At 44.6% G+C, this 17,290-nt stretch overlaps 1 protein-coding gene across 2 annotated transcripts in view; it reads left to right on the forward strand.

Annotated features, from left to right (window-relative positions):
• The window catches only part of LOC109899732 (receptor-type tyrosine-protein phosphatase epsilon-like), a 63,281-nt gene that overhangs the window by 31,306 nt on the left and 14,685 nt on the right, over positions 1-17,290 (forward strand). Inside the window, exons 4-5 of one of the 2 annotated variants that reach the window (XM_020495205.2) lie at positions 672-768; positions 1,198-1,271. In XM_020495205.2, the coding sequence (XP_020350794.1) occupies positions 672-768; positions 1,198-1,271 (171 nt within the window). Of the gene's footprint in view, positions 1-671; positions 769-1,197; positions 1,272-2,138; positions 2,292-17,290 lie in introns of those variants that run through there. The other variant, XM_031835684.1, reaches the window with a different exon arrangement.

Raw genomic sequence — 17,290 nt, forward strand, 5'->3', positions numbered from 1 at the left:
AATTGTTTGACAGCCATAATATATATTTATTTATTTTCAAGTTTGAGAAAAAGTTCCTGACCTCCAGTTACACATCATGAAATATATTGAGGAAAACATTACAGACAGCAGCCTAGAATTAGCGAAATAGAATTCAATGGAATGAACATAAAATGTATGTTAATGTGATTGAAATATATAGGCCTACCTGCCCTATAATGTATTTATCTTTTGCAGTCATCTACATTTTCATTTGAAGCATCATTTTATTATTTGCTTGTATTTATAGTCAACTTCGTTAGAGACAGATATAGCTCTTGTTTCTGTGTTTAGCGTATATCCTCTGTGTATGAAGTGATGCGTAAGGGGGGGAAAAAGCATCTGACGACGCACCTAGCTGTTCTACGGGTGGTCTGAGGCAGTCGGTAAATAGAAAGTGTTTAAGTGCATCTTTAGTAACTATGGTTTTGGGAAACAACTCGGCCACTAAAGATGGTTCTAGCGATGAGCTTAACGCTATGAAGGCTCTAGGAAACGAGGCCCAGGACAATCAGCATACATTAACTCGATCCTAAATGTAAACAATTGTTAGACATGCCCAGTGGGTGCAAATGGGTGCATATAGATGAGAAAATATTGACAAAACTTGTATGTGTAGTATACAAAATAATATATTTATCTTTGTTTCCCAGAAAACCCCACCCCCCAGGGTGCCCATGTACTTTCCTATATGCTGGTCGTCTCTCTTCTTCTCATCATCATCGTTCTCCCGACAGTATACTTCCTAAGGTAACAAACAACACTGGGTGGCTTCACCTCACCCCCATCCTTTCCTTTATCATCAGCCCAGCCCACCCCCACTGTGTGTGTGTGGGTGGAAAGTGTTCCAACAACTGCTCTTCCAGTAAAACAGAAAACAAATGCCTAGCTAGGTCATATTATACCATGCTCTCTCTGTCTCACTCACTCACTCACTCACTCACTCACTCACTCACTCACTCACTCACTCACTCACTCACTCTGTCAACTCCTCTCTCAGAGGTGAGGATACTCTGTGCTTCTCATGAGAAAGAACAGCTTTCAGTACAGATGGTGGGTTTCTATTTCTTCTGACTTGTTGAGCTGAAATATTCTCTTTCATCGGTTATGGTCGGATAACATTTTAGTTCTTTCCTCTTTTGTTTCCTTTTCCTCTTCTCTGTCACAATCTCTGGTTAGGTTTAGAAACCACAGGAAGGCTCTTGTCACCTCAGCTGATAAGAAGATTCCAAATGGCTTCTTGGAAGATCAAGGTACGTCTCACAACTTCACTTTTCCACATACAGTACATCTTATGTATAGGACTGTTGCGGTAACTATTACCGCCACACCGGCAGTCATGAGTCTTGACCACAGTAAAATTCCACTTGACCGTTGACTCACAGTAATCTCCTCTTACTCCATGCGTTAGTAGTACCCAACTCGCTAACGATCATCCGGTTCTAATGGCCTGGGACTCAGGGCTCAGGGCTGTATTGTCATCTGACATCAACGTGAATGCAATTGAAAATCACATCATACACTTATCATCAAAAGAGTATGTGCTTTTAAAATTCTACTCACTATGATGATCAATTTGAAGAAAGAAGTTCAACAACAGGTTGAAACTGATTGTAAAACATGGTCGTTGTTGATGTTTCAAAGCCTAACACAACAAAATGGACAGCGATTTCGAAAGCGATTGATGATTAATTCAAAACATCCATATGTGACCTGTTTTAGGAAACTAGGCGTATGTCGTGGGTCACAACATCACAGGAGAGCCGTTTAAACGTAAACTTTTTTATTTGTCAAAATGTGTTTTTTGGCAGAAATGCCTTCTCGAACATGTGCACTTTCATGTGCCTTATTAACAAACTTGTATGCCATCTGTAATTACGAATTAAATTGTTAAATTACGAGCATAGTTGGTTTAGCCATAGAAAAAGCCAGCAACCTTCCCACTAGCCATGATTGGCTGAGATGATGAGTGGGCTGGACATACCGAGAGATAAGTTTGGATTGGTCTGCTATATAGCACGCTTCTGTCTATTTGAGCTGGCCAGTATGTCTAGGTAATCCTGTCTAACGCTGCTTTTAAAAAATGTATTGTGTATTAAAACTGCTTAAGTGTTGCTCTCTACTTTCTGGAGGACTGAGTTTTGAAATCAGTGGACTTCGAGTATGATAGCTAAGGAGATGGAGAAAACACATGTTTCCGAATTACATCTTCAAACTAAGGGCAACCATGGAATCCGACAGGAGACGCGTCCAACCATGAATGATGTATATGGGTAAGATAGTCTAGCTAGCCACTGTTGACTAACCCCATTCCGTACAAATGTGTGCAACCGCGGCATTCAAACGAGGCTGCAATGAAAACTAATGGGACTGTAGCAAATGTGTTGGCATCAAAATCTGGGGTGTGAACTACGTTTCTATTCAAGCATTGGTTGACATGGTAATGGTCCGGTAGTATTGGAGAAAACCCCTCTGACACCGTACGTTAAATTGTGACGTGTCATGACGTAACGTACAGCACGCATAATGCAACTAATTCTGTGTCAACTGAATGCATACATTTTTTGCTTCATCACAGCACGCCATCATGACTCTCAAAAGCCGCGACAGCCTGTTTACTTCTGAAGATAACTTTAGCACCGCCCTAAAAACCCAATTCAGTTTCGACACAAACCTTCAAATAGCTATGCAATTACACATTAAATATACTCTTTATGATGTTTTATTTACATTTTAGAGGTGATGTTGGACAGATCGGATGAAAAAGCTGTTTCCCCACATGGCTCATCTCCCCTTTCCCTGTCACAAAGTAGGTTTCGCTTCCCCACCTACCATTTTTTTAAAGACCCGACGGAGCTCATTGCCTTCTTCAGTTATGCAGAGACGAGCAGCATGAAGGTCTCGTCAATGATTTTGCTGGAAAGGGGAGACATTGTGCTTTACAATGGTATTCATATTACAGTTGACCTGAAAATATTGCATTTTTGGGCTCTAAAATAAGGTCAATTGTACTTTACAGTGCATTAGCTAACTATACATTTTCAGATATTACACGTTTAAAATTTTGACAAAGACCCATTTGCTTGGCTAGCTATAGCATGATGTTAGCTAGCTAACATGGAAACTGGTTGGTTAGCTACCTGCAGATTCATGCAGGGTAGTAATGTCATGAGTTGTGATTATGGTTCATTGTTTACCTAGCTAGCTACATGTATTAACCAAAGACTCCAAATCAAATCAAATCAAATCAAATTTATTTATATAGCCCTTCGTACATCAGCTGATATCTCAAAGTGCTGTACAGAAACCCAGCCTAAAACCCCAAACAGCAAGCAATGCAGGTGTAGAAGCACGGTGGCTAGGAAAAACTCCCTAGAAAGGCCAATACCTAGGAAGAAACCTAGAGAGGAACCAGGCTATGTGGGGTGGCCAGTCCTCTTCTGGCTGTGCCGGGTGGAGATTATAACAGAACATGGCCAAGATGTTCAAATGTTCATAAATGACCAGCATGGTCGAATAATAATAAGGCAGAACAGTTGAAACTGGAGCAGCAGCACAGTCAGGTGGAAGTTGAAACTGGAGCAGCAGCATGGCCAGGTGGACTGGGGACAGCAAGGAGTCATCATGTCAGGTAGTCCTGGGGCATGGTCCTAGGGCTCAGGTCAGTTGAAACTGGAACAGCAGCATGGCCAGGTGGACTGGGGACAGCAAGGAGTCATCATGTCAGGTAGTCCTGGGGCATGGTCCTAGGGCTCAGGTCCTCCGAGAGAGAGAAAGAAAGAGAGAAGGAGAGAATTAGAGAACGCACACTTAGATTCACACAGGACACCGAATAGGACAGGAGAAGTACTCCAGATATAACAAACTGACCCCAGCCCCCCGACACATAAACTACTGCAGCATAAATACTGGAGGCTGAGACAGGAGGGGTCAGGAGACACTGTGGCCCCATCCGAGGACACCCCCGGACAGGGCCAAACAGGAAGGATATAACCCCACCCACTTTGCCAAAGCACAGCCCCCACACCACTAGAGGGATATCTTCAACCACCAACTTACCATCCTGAGACAAGGCTGAGTATAGCCCACAAAGATCTCCGCCACGGCACAACCCAAGGGGGGGGGGCGCCAACCCAGACAGGATGACCACAACAGTGAATCAACCCACTCAGGTGACGCACTCCCTCCAGGGACGGCATGAGAGAGCCCCAGCAAGCCAGTGACTCAGCCCCTGTAATAGGGTTAGAGGCAGAGAATCCCAGTGGAAAGAGGGGAACAGGCCAGGCAGAGACAGCAAGGGCGGTTCGTTGCTCCAGAGCCTTTCCGTTCACCTTCCCACTCCTGGGCCAGACTACACTCAATGATATGACCCACTGAAGAGATGAGTCTTCAGTAAAGACTTAAAGGTTGAGACCGAGTTTGCGTCTCTGACATGGGTAGGCAGACCGTTCCATAAAAATTGAGGAGAAAGCCCTGCCTCCAGCTGTTTGCTTAGAAATTCTAGGGACAATTAGGAGGCCTGCGTCTTGTGACTCCACTATGCAAGTAACCATTTCGGGTGCGTTCGTAAATTCAGTCTCGCCATCTACTCCGATTTTAGAGCACTCTTGTCTGAGTGTGCCAGAGAGAGCAGAATAGCAATGAATTTACTCACGCTCAACACACGTTGAATATGGCCGGTGTCAGTAAACGTCTGCAGAAAAGCGTAGTTCAATTGTTGCTAGCAGCATAGTTACAGTCACCAACGCTCTGGATAACATGAAAACAGCCTCACCAGCTCTGCCAGGGTGAGTAAAATGGTCAGAGTGGGGTTTTCTCTCATTATGTGTTTGGAATTAGTCAATGTTAGTCAGTTAGCTTGGGTGCTTGACTGCCGTTGTGAAGTCAGAACGTTCGGATCAACCCTACTCATCGGCCAGAGCATCCGGTGTGCGCTCTGATCACGAAACGCTCTGAATTTACAAACGAACAATCTGACAGCACAGTTGCAGTCACCAATGCTCTGGATAACATACCGGCCTAACCATCTCTGCTAGGGCGAGTAATGTTCAGTGATCTGTTCTCTCTCACTTAAATGTCTGGAAGTAGCTAGCAAGTTAGCTTGGTTGCTTGAGTGCTGTTGTTAGTACATTCGGATCAACCCTTAAAGAGATGGGTGGGGATAAAGCTTAATAGGGTGTGAACGATGTTGAATGGGTGTAGACAAAGGGCTCTCCAATAGTAGTACCGAAACATTCAAAGGCCATTTTCTCAAAAGTGAGTTTACAAGTTGATCAACTTTCAAAGCAAAATTACTTTCCCATTGTTTATCCACTGTAGTGTATGATATACCATTGGACACAGAGTCTCTACTTTTATCCAATGTAAAAGACTACATTTCAAATTTTGCTACATAAGACCAATTTTGAGCCGGTGATATCCAAATATCACATTAACATAAGAATTCAGACACCTTAGTCATTACTTTGTTGAAGCACCTTTGGCAGTGATTACAGCCTCAAGGCTTCTTGTGTATGATGCTACTACATTGGCACACCTGTATTTGGAGAGTTTCTCCCATTCTTCTCTACAAATCCTCTCAAGCTCTGTCAGGTTGGATGGGGAGCTTCGCTACACAGCTATTTTCAGGTCTATCCAGAGATGTTCGATCGGGTTTAAGTCTGGGCTCAAGATGGGCCACTCAAGGACATTCAGATACTTGTCCCAAAGCCACTCCTGCATTGTCTTGGCTGTGTGCTTAGAGTCATTGTCCTGTTGGAAGGTGAAACTTCGCCCCAGTCTGAGGTCCTGAGCGCTCTGGAGCAGCTTTTCATCAAGGATCTCTCTGTACTTTGCGCCATTAATCTTTCCCTCGATCCTGACTAGTCTCCCAGTCTCTGCCGCTGAAAAACATACTCACAGCATGATGGTGTGACCACCATTTCTCACCGTAGAGATGGTGCCAGGTTTACTCCAGACATGACGCATGGCATTCAGGCCAATAGGTTCAATCTTGGTTTCATCAGACCAGAGAATCTGGTTTCTGGAATCTGAGTCCTTTAGAAGCCTGTAGACAAACTCCAAGCAGGCTATCATGAGGAAAAAATACAGTTGAATCCATTTTTGAATAAGGCTGTATTGTGACAAAATGTGGAAAAAGTAAAAGGATCTAAATACTTTCAGAATGCACTGTATATAGACAGGTGTGTGCCTTTCCAAATCATGTCCAATCAATTGGATTTACCACAGGTGGACTCCAATCAAGTTGTAGAAACATCTCAAGGATGATCAATAAAAACAGGATGCACCTGAGCTCAATTTCGAGTCTCATAGCAAAGGGTCTGAATACTTATGTACATTTTAATACATTTGCAACAAAAAAACTGTTCGTTGTAGATTGATGAGGGGATAAAATTATTAAATCAATTTTAGAACAAGGCTGTAACGTAACAAAATGTGGAAAGGTCAAGGAGTCTGAATACAGTGCATTTGGAAAGAATATGTTCCAAAGGCACGCATCAGCGGCTTCTATGCTGGTGGCCTGGAGATGCTTAACGTGTTTGTTAATTAACGGCCAATTACCATGAGACCCGGCAGGCTTTTGCATGACAATAACCGGCTGACATAATTTCATGACCGCCACATCCCTAATTATGTATACAATATTTCATTTGAACCATTGAGTATGTGTTGTGGGATATGATGCAAGCCTTACGTTGTGTGTACATAGTTCTTCTTGAATTTCAATACTTCAATACAATAATCTGTTCTCTAGATAAGTCGTCACAATCAAAACACAAAGTCAGGTCTATTCTGTAGCGATATCCTACTGAAGGCATATTCTGCTATTGAGATCTGTCAAGATGAATTAACACGTCTAAAATGGTAGAAAATTTAAAAAGATTCACTGTCTACCTTACCACATGCAGTTGAAGCAAAATTCATTGTAACTTTCTAACCTTGTAATTAATCATTATAATTTATTACATTTGTAAAGCACTTTTCATTATACACACTCTCAAAGTGCATAAAATACAATATTAAAGAAACCAAATAGCAAATAATGAACACAACTAAACAGGTCAACTGACACAAAGAACACAGCTGATGCTACAAGGGACAACAAGTACACTAACTAAGGAGCACAGCTCTCTCTCTTTCTCTCTTTTCTCTTCTCTCCCTCTCTCTCTCTCTATTGTCGAATTGCTTTATAATTTAATGTGTTTATTGTTTGTCTATCTTTTTTATGTATTTGTCCAAAAGTTTATATATGTTTACAACAAGCAAGGGGAAGGCCTCTAGGCCTCTGCTCCTGGGCCTAATGGAGTACCATACAAGCTCTACAAGAACGCCCCGGATGTTCTACACTTTCTTTGGAGGCTCATGAGGATAGTGTGGCAGAAGGAAATAATACCGAAAGAGAAGGATGCGACAGACATCAGTCAATTCCGACCAATCTCTCTTCTCAACGTCGAAGGGAATATCTTTTTCAGTATAATAGCACAGAGGCTGTCCCCTTATCTGGAAAGGAACAAGTACATTGATACATCTGTACAGAAAGCAGGCATTCCTGGTTTCTCTGGTTGCCTGGAACATACTAGTATGATTTGGCACCAGATCCAAACAGCTAAGAAGGACAAGAGAGACCTCTATGTCATCTTCCTCGACCTGGCCAATGCCTTTGGCTCAGTTCCCCATGAACTCCTCTGGGAATCCTTCAACATTTTCCACGTACCAGAACCCATCACTACACTGGTAAAGGCCTATTTCCAAGACCTGCAATTGTGTTTCACAACAACATGGCAGCGCTTGGAAGTAGGCATAATGGCAGGCTGTACAATTTATCCTCTGGCCTTCACTATGGCCATGGAAGTCATCATCAGGGCATCGAGATGGGTGGTCGGCGGTGAGAGAACTAAGGAAGGGCTCCGTCTCCCACCTATCCGAGCATACATGGATGACATGACTACACTGACCACCACTGCAGCATGCACCAGGCGGCTACTTGCAAAGCTGCAGGATAACATCAAGTGGGCCCGGATGAAAATCAAGCCAAGCAAATCTCGAAGCATCTCCATAGTCAAGGGACAGCTTAAAGATGTGAGGTTCTGCATTGGAGATGACCCGATACCAACGGTGTCTGAGCAACCCATCAAGAGCCTGGGTAGATGGTACAACGAAAGCCTCCGGGATAAAGATCAAGTGCAGCAAGTAAGGCAGGACATCGCCGACGGTCTTGAGAATATCAACAAGACCCTACTGCCCGGGAAGCTCAAGCTTTGGTGCCCACAGTTTGGACTTCTCCCCTGGGTAATGTGGCCACTCACCGTCTATGAGGTCCCATTAACAACAGTGGAGAAGATGGAGCGAACCATTACCTCATACGTGAAGAAATGGCTGGGTGTCCCACGATGCCTGAGTAACATCAGCCTCTATGGCAAAGGGGTCCTTGAACTACCTCTTATAAGTCTAACGGAGGAGTACAAGTGCTCTAAAGTAAGACTTCAGATGACATTGAAGGACTCCAAAGACCAGACCATTAGCAAGGCTGCACCTCCCCTACAAACTGGACGGAAATGGACATCATCCAAGGCTGTGCAGCAAGCAACATCAGCCCTGAAACACCAAGACATTGTGGGGAATATCCAGCATGGAAGAAGAGGCTTTGGCCTGGCAGAAAGCAAACCAACGTTCCATAAGGCAACAACATCTGAACGCAGGAAGCTGATGGTCGAGGAGGTGCGCAGACAGGAGGAGACTGCAAGAAGTGCAAAGGCTGTCTCTCTTGCGAAACAAGGGCAATGGACGCGGTGGGAAGGCCTGGAGAGGAGAAAGATCAACTGGAGTGAGCTTTGGCAAATGGAGGCAAGCAACATCAGCTTCATCATAAGAGCTGTTTATGATTTTTTTTTATTTTTTTTTTTATTTCACCTTTATTTAACCAGGTAGGCTAGTTGAGAACAAGTTCTCATTTGCAACTGCGACCTGGCCAAGATAAAGCATAGCAGTGTGAGCATACAACAAAGAGTTACACATGGAGTAAACAATTAACAAGTCAATAACACAGTAGAAAACGAAGGGGGGGTCTATATACAATGTGTGCAAAAGGCATGAGGAGGTAGGCAAATAATTACAATTTTGCAGATTAACACTGGAGTGATAAAAGATCAGATGGTCATGTACAGGTAGAGATATTGGTGTGCAGAAGAGCAGAAAAGTAAATAAATAGAAACAGTACGGGGATGAGGTAGGTGAAAAGGGTGGGCTATTTACCAATAGACTATGTACAGCTGCAGCGATGGGTTAGCTGCTCAGATAGCTGATGTTTGAAGTTGGTGAGGGAGATAAAAGTCTCCAACTTCAGCGATTTTTGCAATTCGTTCCAGTCACAGGCAGCAGAGTACTGGAACGAAAGGCGGCCAAATGAGGTGTTGGCTTTAGGGATGATCAGTGAGATACACCTGCTGGAGCGCGTGCTACGGATGGGTGTTGCCATCGTGACCAGTGAGCTGAGATAAGGCGGAGCTTTACCTAGCATAGACTTGTAGATGACCTGGAGCCAGTGGGTCTGGCGACGAATATGTAGCGAGGGCCAGCCGACTAGAGCATACAAGTCGCAGTGGTGGGTAGTATAAGGTGCTTTAGTGACAAAACGGATGGCACTGTGATAGACTGCATCCAGTTTGCTGAGTAGAGTGTTGGAAGCCATTTTGTAGATGACATCGCCGAAGTCGAGGATCGGTAGGATAGTCAGTTTTACTAGGGTAAGCTTGGCGGCTTGAGTGAAGGAGGCTTTGTTGCGGAATAGAAAGCCGACTCTTGATTTGATTTTCGATTGGAGATGTTTGATATGAGTCTGGAAGGAGAGTTTGCAGTCTAGCCAGACACCTAGGTACTTATAGACGTCCACATATTCTAGGTCGGAACCATCCAGGGTGGTGATGCTAGTCGGGCATGCAGGTGCAGGCAGCGACCGGTTGAAAAGCATGCATTTGGTTTTACTAGCGTTTAAGAGCAGTTGGAGGCCACGGAAGGAGTGTTGTATGGCATTGAAGCTTGTTTGGAGGTTAGATAGCACAGTGTCCAAAGACTGGCCGAAAGTATATAGAATGGTGTCGTCTGCGTAGAGGTGGATCAGGGAATCGCCCGCAGCAAGAGCAACATCATTGATATACACAGAGAAAAGAGTCGGCCCGAGAATTGAACCCTGTGGCACCCCCATAGAGACTGCCAGAGGACCGGACAGCATGCCCTCCGATTTGACACACTGAACTCTGTCTGCAAAGTAATTGGTGAACCAGGCAAGGCAGTCATCCGAAAAACCGAGGCTACTGAGTCTGCCGATAAGAATATGGTGATTGACAGAGTCGAAAGCCTTGGCGAGGTCGATGAAGACGGCTGCACAGTACTGTCTTTTATCGATGGCGGTTATGATGTCGTTTAGTACCTTGAGTGTGGCTGAGGTGCACCCATGACCGGCTCGGAAACCAGATTGCACAGCGGAGAAGGTACGGTGGGATTCGAGATGGTCAGTGACCTGTTTGTTGACTTGGCTTTCGAAGACCTTAGATAGGCAGGGCAGGATGGATATAGGTCTGTAACAGTTTGGGTCCAGGGTGTCTCCCCCTTTGAAGAGGGGGATGACTGCGGCAGCTTTCCAATCCTTGGGGATCTCAGACGAGATGAAAGAGAGGTTGAACAGGCTGGTAATAGGGGTTGCGACAATGGTGGCAGATAGTTTCAGAAATAGAGGGTCCAGATTGTCAAGCCCAGCTGATTTGTACGGGTCCAGGTTTTGCAGCTCTTTCAGAACATCTGCTATCTGGATTTGGGTAAAGGAGAACCTGGAGAGGCTTGGGCGAGGAGCTGCGGGGGGGGCGGAGCTGTTGGCCGAGGTTGAAGTAGCCAGGCGGAAGGCATGGCCAGCCGTTGAGAAATGCTTATTGAAGTTTTCGATAATCATGGATTTATCAGTGGTGACCGTGTTACCTAGCCTCAGTGCAGTGGGCAGCTGGGAGGAGGTGCTCTTGTTCTCCATGGACTTCACAGTGTCCCAGAACTTTTTGGAGTTGGAGCTACATGATGCAAACTTCTGCCTGAAGAAGCTGGCCTTAGCTTTCCTGACTGACTGCGTGTATTGGTTCCGGACTTCCCTGAACAGTTGCATATCACGGGGACTATTCGATGCTATTGCAGTCCGCCACAGGATGTTTTTGTGCTGGTCGAGGGCAGTCAGGTCTGGGGTGAACCAAGGGCTGTATCTGTTCTTAGTTCTGCATTTTTTGAACGGAGCATGCTTATCTAAAATGGTGAGGAAGTTACTTTTAAAGAATGACCAGGCATCCTCAACTGACGGGATGAGGTCAATGTCCTTCCAGGATACCCGGGCCAGGTCGATTAGAAAGGCCTGCTCACAGAAGTGTTTTAGGGAGCGTTTGACAGTGATGAGGGGTGGTCGTTTGACTGCGGCTCCGTAGCGGATACAGGCAATGAGGCAGTGATCGCTGAGATCCTGGTTGAAGACAGCGGAGGTGTATTTGGAGGGCCAGTTGGTCAGGATGACGTCTATGAGGGTGCCCTTGTTTACAGAGTTAGGGTTGTACCTGGTGGGTTCCTTGATGATTTGTGTGAGATTGAGGGCATCTAGCTTAGATTGTAGGACTGGCGGGGTGTTAAGCATATCCCAGTTTAGGTCACCTAACAGAACAAACTCTGAAGCTAGATGGGGGGCGATCAATTCACAAATGGTGTCCAGGGCACAGCTGGGAGCTGAGGGGGGTCGGTAGCAGGCGGCAACCGTGAGAGACTTATTTCTGGAGAGAGTAATTTTCAAAATTAGTAGTTCGAACTGTTTGGGTATGGACCTGGAAAGTATGACATTACTTTGCAGGCCATCTCTGCAGTAAACTGCAACTCCTCCCCCTTTGGCAGTTCTATCTTGACGGAAGATGTTATAGTTGGGTATGGAAATCTCTGAATTTTTGGTGGCCTTCCTGAGCCAGGATTCAGACACAGCAAGGACATCAGGGTTAGCAGAGTGTGCTAAAGCAGTGAGTAAGACAAACTTAGGGAGGAGGCTTCTGATGTTGACATGCATGAAACCAAGGCTTTTTCGAACACAGAAGTCAACAAATGAGGGTGCCTGGGGACATGCAGGGCCTGGGTTTACCTCCACATCACCCGCGGAACAGAGAAGGAGTAGTATGAGGGTGCGGCTAAAGGCTATCAAAACTGGTCGCCTAGAGCGTTGGGGACAGAGAATAAGAGGAGCAGGTTTCTGGGCATGGTAGAATATATTCAGGGCATAATGCGCAGACAGGGGTATGGTGGGGTGCGGGTACAGCGGAGGTAAGCCCAGGCACTGGGTGATGATGAGAGAGGTTGTATCTCTGGACATGCTGGTAGTAATGGGTGAGGTCACCGCATGTGTGGGAGGTGGGACAAAGGAGTTATCAGGGGTATGAAGAGTGGAACTAGGGGCTCCATTGTGAACTAAAACAATGATAACTAACCTGAACAACAGTATACAAGGCATATTGACATTTGAGAGAGACATACAGCGAGGCATACAGTAATCACAGGTGTTGAATTGGGAAAGCTAGCTAAAACAGTAGGTGAGACAACAGCTAATCAGCTAGCACAACAACAGCAGGTAAAATGGCGTAGACTAGGCAACGGGGCCAACAGATAAAACAAACAAGCAGAATGGAGTACCGTGATTTATGGACAGTCCAGCGTGCATCAGCTATGTAGCCAAGAGATCAGTGTCCAGGGGGCAGCGGTGGATGGGGAAGGGAAGCTGGACTGGCGAGTGTTATCCAGGTTAAAAAAACGAACAATGACTGAATAGCTTGTAGCTAGTTAGCTGGTTAGCTTCTGGAGGTTCTTGAGTGTGTTCTAAAAATAAATAAAAAATAATAGCGATTCCGTATCACATTGGGTGAGGCAGGTTTCCGGAAGGTATAAACAAATTAAAAGTCAAAAGAGATAGAAAGTAAATATGGGTCCGGTGGGCGTTTGGGACGCGGCGATTCAGGCGGTTAGCAGGCCTGTGCTAACAAGCTAACAGTTTGTAGGCCCGGGCTAGACAAGGTAGCAGTTAGCGGACCGGAGCTGGACAAGCTAGCAGTTAGCAGGCCGAATTAGCAAGCAGGGAGATAGCGAGGGCTAGAGAGTTAGCCTTTGGGGGACGTCGCGATGGGGTGAGTCTGTTTATTCCTCTTCATGCGGTGACATCGATAGACCGGTCGTGGGCCCGGGTATTGTAGCTCAGGAGTATGCTACGGTGGTAGCGCAGGCCGGGCTAGCTTCAAGCTAAGTGGGTGGAAACGCTAGCCAGGGGTAATCGTCCAGGGTCCAGGGTTGCGGTTTAGCTAGATAGCTAGTTGTGAAGATCCAGCGTATTTGGAAGCTTAGGTTTAGCAAAATGTTTTTAAAGGGATAGCTATGTAAAAAACGAAAAATATGTAAAAAAAAACGAAGAATAAACAAAATATAAACAAAATATACAGGGACACGACACGACAGGACGACTTACTGCTACGCCATCTTGGTGATGTGCTTCCATCACCAGAAAATCTACATCAATGGTATGGCGAGGACTCGACCTGCCTCCTCTGCCCAGCTCCAGCGACTCTCAGGCATATAATGACAGGTTGCAAGACCAGCCTCTCACAAGGCCGCTACACCTGGAGGCACAATCAGGTCCTCAAGAGCCTGGCTGCAGCACTTGAGACCAAGAGGAGTGCAACCAATTCATTACCTCCAAAAACAATCAATCCCGTCAAAACAACAACATTCATCCGGGAGGGACAGAAAAGGCCCAAGCATCCTCCTACGAAGCCAGAAACTGGACACCTAGCCATGGCCCGGGACTGGAAGATGCTTGTCAATATTGGCCTGCAACACATTTTTCCACCTGAGATTGCTTCTACCAACCTTAGGCCAGACAAGGTACTCTGGTCCCCTTCACGAAAGGCTGTGTACATCATAGAGCTCACAGTCCCGTGGGAAAACTCTGTTGAAGAGGCCCACGAGCGTAAGAAACTGTGTTACACAGAGTTGGCAGCAGACGCAACTCAGCGTGGCTGGAATGCAAAAGTCTGGCCCGTTGAAGTGGGATGCAGAGGATTTGTGGCTTCTTCCACCATCAGGTTGCTGAAAGAACTTGGAATCCATGGACAGGCTCTTCGGCAGACCGTCAGAGCAGTTTCTCAAGCAGCTGAAAGAGGCAGCCAGTGGATCTGGATCAAACGGAAGGACCCTTGCTGAGCTATAACTTCATGACCGCCCACGCCCACCTGAGAACCCAATTCAGATCCCTCCAACTTGAGGAGGGCATATGAGGTATGCGGTCAGCTGTAGGGCTGGCTCAGGGAAGAGTACGCCCCTGCCTTGCATAGTCCCGTGGGACATCTTAATTGGGCATGGGACACAAGCTAAGGCTTGATCACCCTTTAGCTGGCCACCTTTGATGACGGTGTTTAGTGATTAAAGGCCGAAACACCCACTGATTCGAAGGCACACTACTGAGGATGTGTCCCAAAATTGGTATTTTAACCCAGTCTAAGAAATAAACCACCCATGCCACTCTGTCAACATCACGGCAAATCTCATGTGAGTGCATTCCATCTATTGGCACAATGGACAGTTTTTAACATCTCGTCCCGTGTTTTGTGATTCTAATTGGGGAATAATAACATATTGTACGGAATACATTTGTACTGTAGTGAAGCCATCTCTAGAGTAATGCAAGGTGTCTTTCATGATCATGTGAAATGTCAATTGCTATGGAAATGCTGGGATGTGTTCTTCAATTATGTTAAAGGTAATTATGATGCAACTATGAATGTGATACGATATGGATTACAATGATTAATATTAAGGCTATACGCACTACATGTTACACACATAGACACACAAACATGCAAATTGGCAGAGTTATTATTTATTTGGACATAACACATTATAGTCTTACTCTTATACAGACATTATACACAATCATTATATCATAGCCAATATCATACACATCGACATACTCAGATTTGTTACACACATCATTTGTCTCAATTTTCTACTTTCTTGTCTCTTTCTCTCTTGCATCAAAGATTTAAAACGTTTTAATAGGAGACAGGATGCGATCGGATCATCATCTAATTGGCATTCACATAATTCTTATAGATTTTCCATGTGAACAGGGATATTGGAAATGTAATCAAAGTTTACTGGAGGACAACTTATTTTTAACTGATACAAAATAATTTATAACTGAATTTATCCAGTATAATATAGGTTCAGCAAATCCCCTTATTGTTTGGGATATCTTTAAATGTAACTTCAGGGGTCATTCAATTCAATATTCATCAATAATATAAGCAGTTTCTGGCTAAAGAAACAAGACTAACAAGGGAAATCCATGAACTAATAGTACAGGTACATAGCAATAAAAACGATACTACAGAGATACAAAATAAGTTAGAAGAAAAATAACTTGAGGAACTTATTCAAGAACGATCTAATGTAATCTATTACGAAAATATAGCAAACTGGATGGAATTAAAACACAATAAAAGTACATTTGAATGACACTAAGTGGCAATGTTTTTACAATTAATGCTGGTTTGCCTGAGGCTGATGCCATGCAGGTGTTTGTACACATGCATATACACACACTCTCATTCAAATAAACACATACAAGAACACACACACATACATGTAATCGTGCCAGACATGCACACAAACATATAAAGTTGGCACTGCTGTTATGATTTCAGTCTCTTTGATGTTCTTTGTTTTAAATGTATCGTTATTATTTATTTTTATTTTGCATTGTTTTCTTCTGTCTTTTCCTTTTTTCTTGTTAATTCATTTAGTAATTTATGGATTTTTTTTCTTCCGGGGGGGGGGGGCGGGAGTCTCGAATGGAGAACTGTGGGGGGGGGCCTTGGAGTGTTCGGGTTTCACAAGATTTTGATCATGAAAAAGGAAACTATGTTATATTTTATCACTATCATGCACACGCACCCTCACACACAGGGATGGTTCTGTTGCGGAAAGACTGATACATGTTTGATAGTGTCTTGATGCTGTATTGTTTGTCCTTCAAGTTCTAACACTTTGATGTTACCCACTCCTTGAGTTTTATGTAATAATTATTTCAAAAAATATATACAAAAAAAAGCTAACTATCAGCAGAAAGTCTTCCTAAAGAGTAAGGTATTTAGGCCCATTTTAATGGAGCCCAGAGTCTGTGGTGCCTTCAGGTGGCCCAGAAGGGGATTCCAGAGGCTGGGGCAGTCTAGCTGAGGGTGCAGGTGGGGTTAAGGGAGGGCAGTTATTTGAGATAAGGAGGGGCATTGCCATGAATACACTGGAAAATCAGCAGGAGGGTTTTTGAATTCAATCTGGAATAAGACGGGGAGCCATTGCAGAGATGCCAGGATGGGGATGATGTGGTAGCGTTTCCACACTCTGGCAGCTCTGTTCAGGATGTATTGGAGCATCTGGAGACTCCTGCCTGGGATCCCGATGAAGAGTGTGTTGCAGTAAACCAGCCTTGAGGAGATAAAGGCATAGACAAGCTTTTCTGTATCAGACTGAGTGAGGATAGGACAGAGTTTGGCAATGTGCTTGAGGTGATAGAATGATGCTTTACCAAGGTGTCTGTTGTGGCGGGTCAAAGGTCAGGGAGGAATCTAGATTTACACCCAGATTGGAAACTGACAGGCTGACTACACCGCTCGCGTTGTGTGTGCGAGCGTTGCAAAATTGTATTATTATTATTCAATTATTGCACCTACACTGCTCGCGCGTGCCAATGAGCGTCTGCGTTGCCACGAGCTAAAATAGATGTCAGTTCTATTTCTGACGCAGATCGCGCTGCAAGTCCTGTCTTTCCCCTGCCCTCATTGGTTTATAGAAGCAGGTACCCACATGCCATCTCCTCATTGGTTATACCCACGTGGGGGATTGAAAGACAAAATAGGTCGGTGGCGGTAATGCACGTAATTTATGAAAGTTGCCAATCGTAATATAAAGTCAAGAGAAGAAAAAGCCTGGAAGGAGGAGAGATGAGTAGAAACGACTCGGTTTACCATTCTATGTGTGGATTAATTGGAGGAGTAGAGGACCTTGTGCATTTCAGGTAAAATAACAGCTCAATGTTTATATCCCAGGACAAATTAACTAGCAACAGCAAGCTAGCGAAATTGGACAAATTAGCTAGCAAGTGCAAGCTAGCTAGCTAGCTAGATAAATTGCCATAAATGTTTAATGCTTTGCGACCTATCCCCAA

Source organism: Oncorhynchus kisutch, linkage group LG11 (assembly GCF_002021735.2).
Source record: "Oncorhynchus kisutch isolate 150728-3 linkage group LG11, Okis_V2, whole genome shotgun sequence".
Taxonomy (NCBI): Eukaryota; Metazoa; Chordata; class Actinopteri; order Salmoniformes; family Salmonidae; genus Oncorhynchus; species Oncorhynchus kisutch.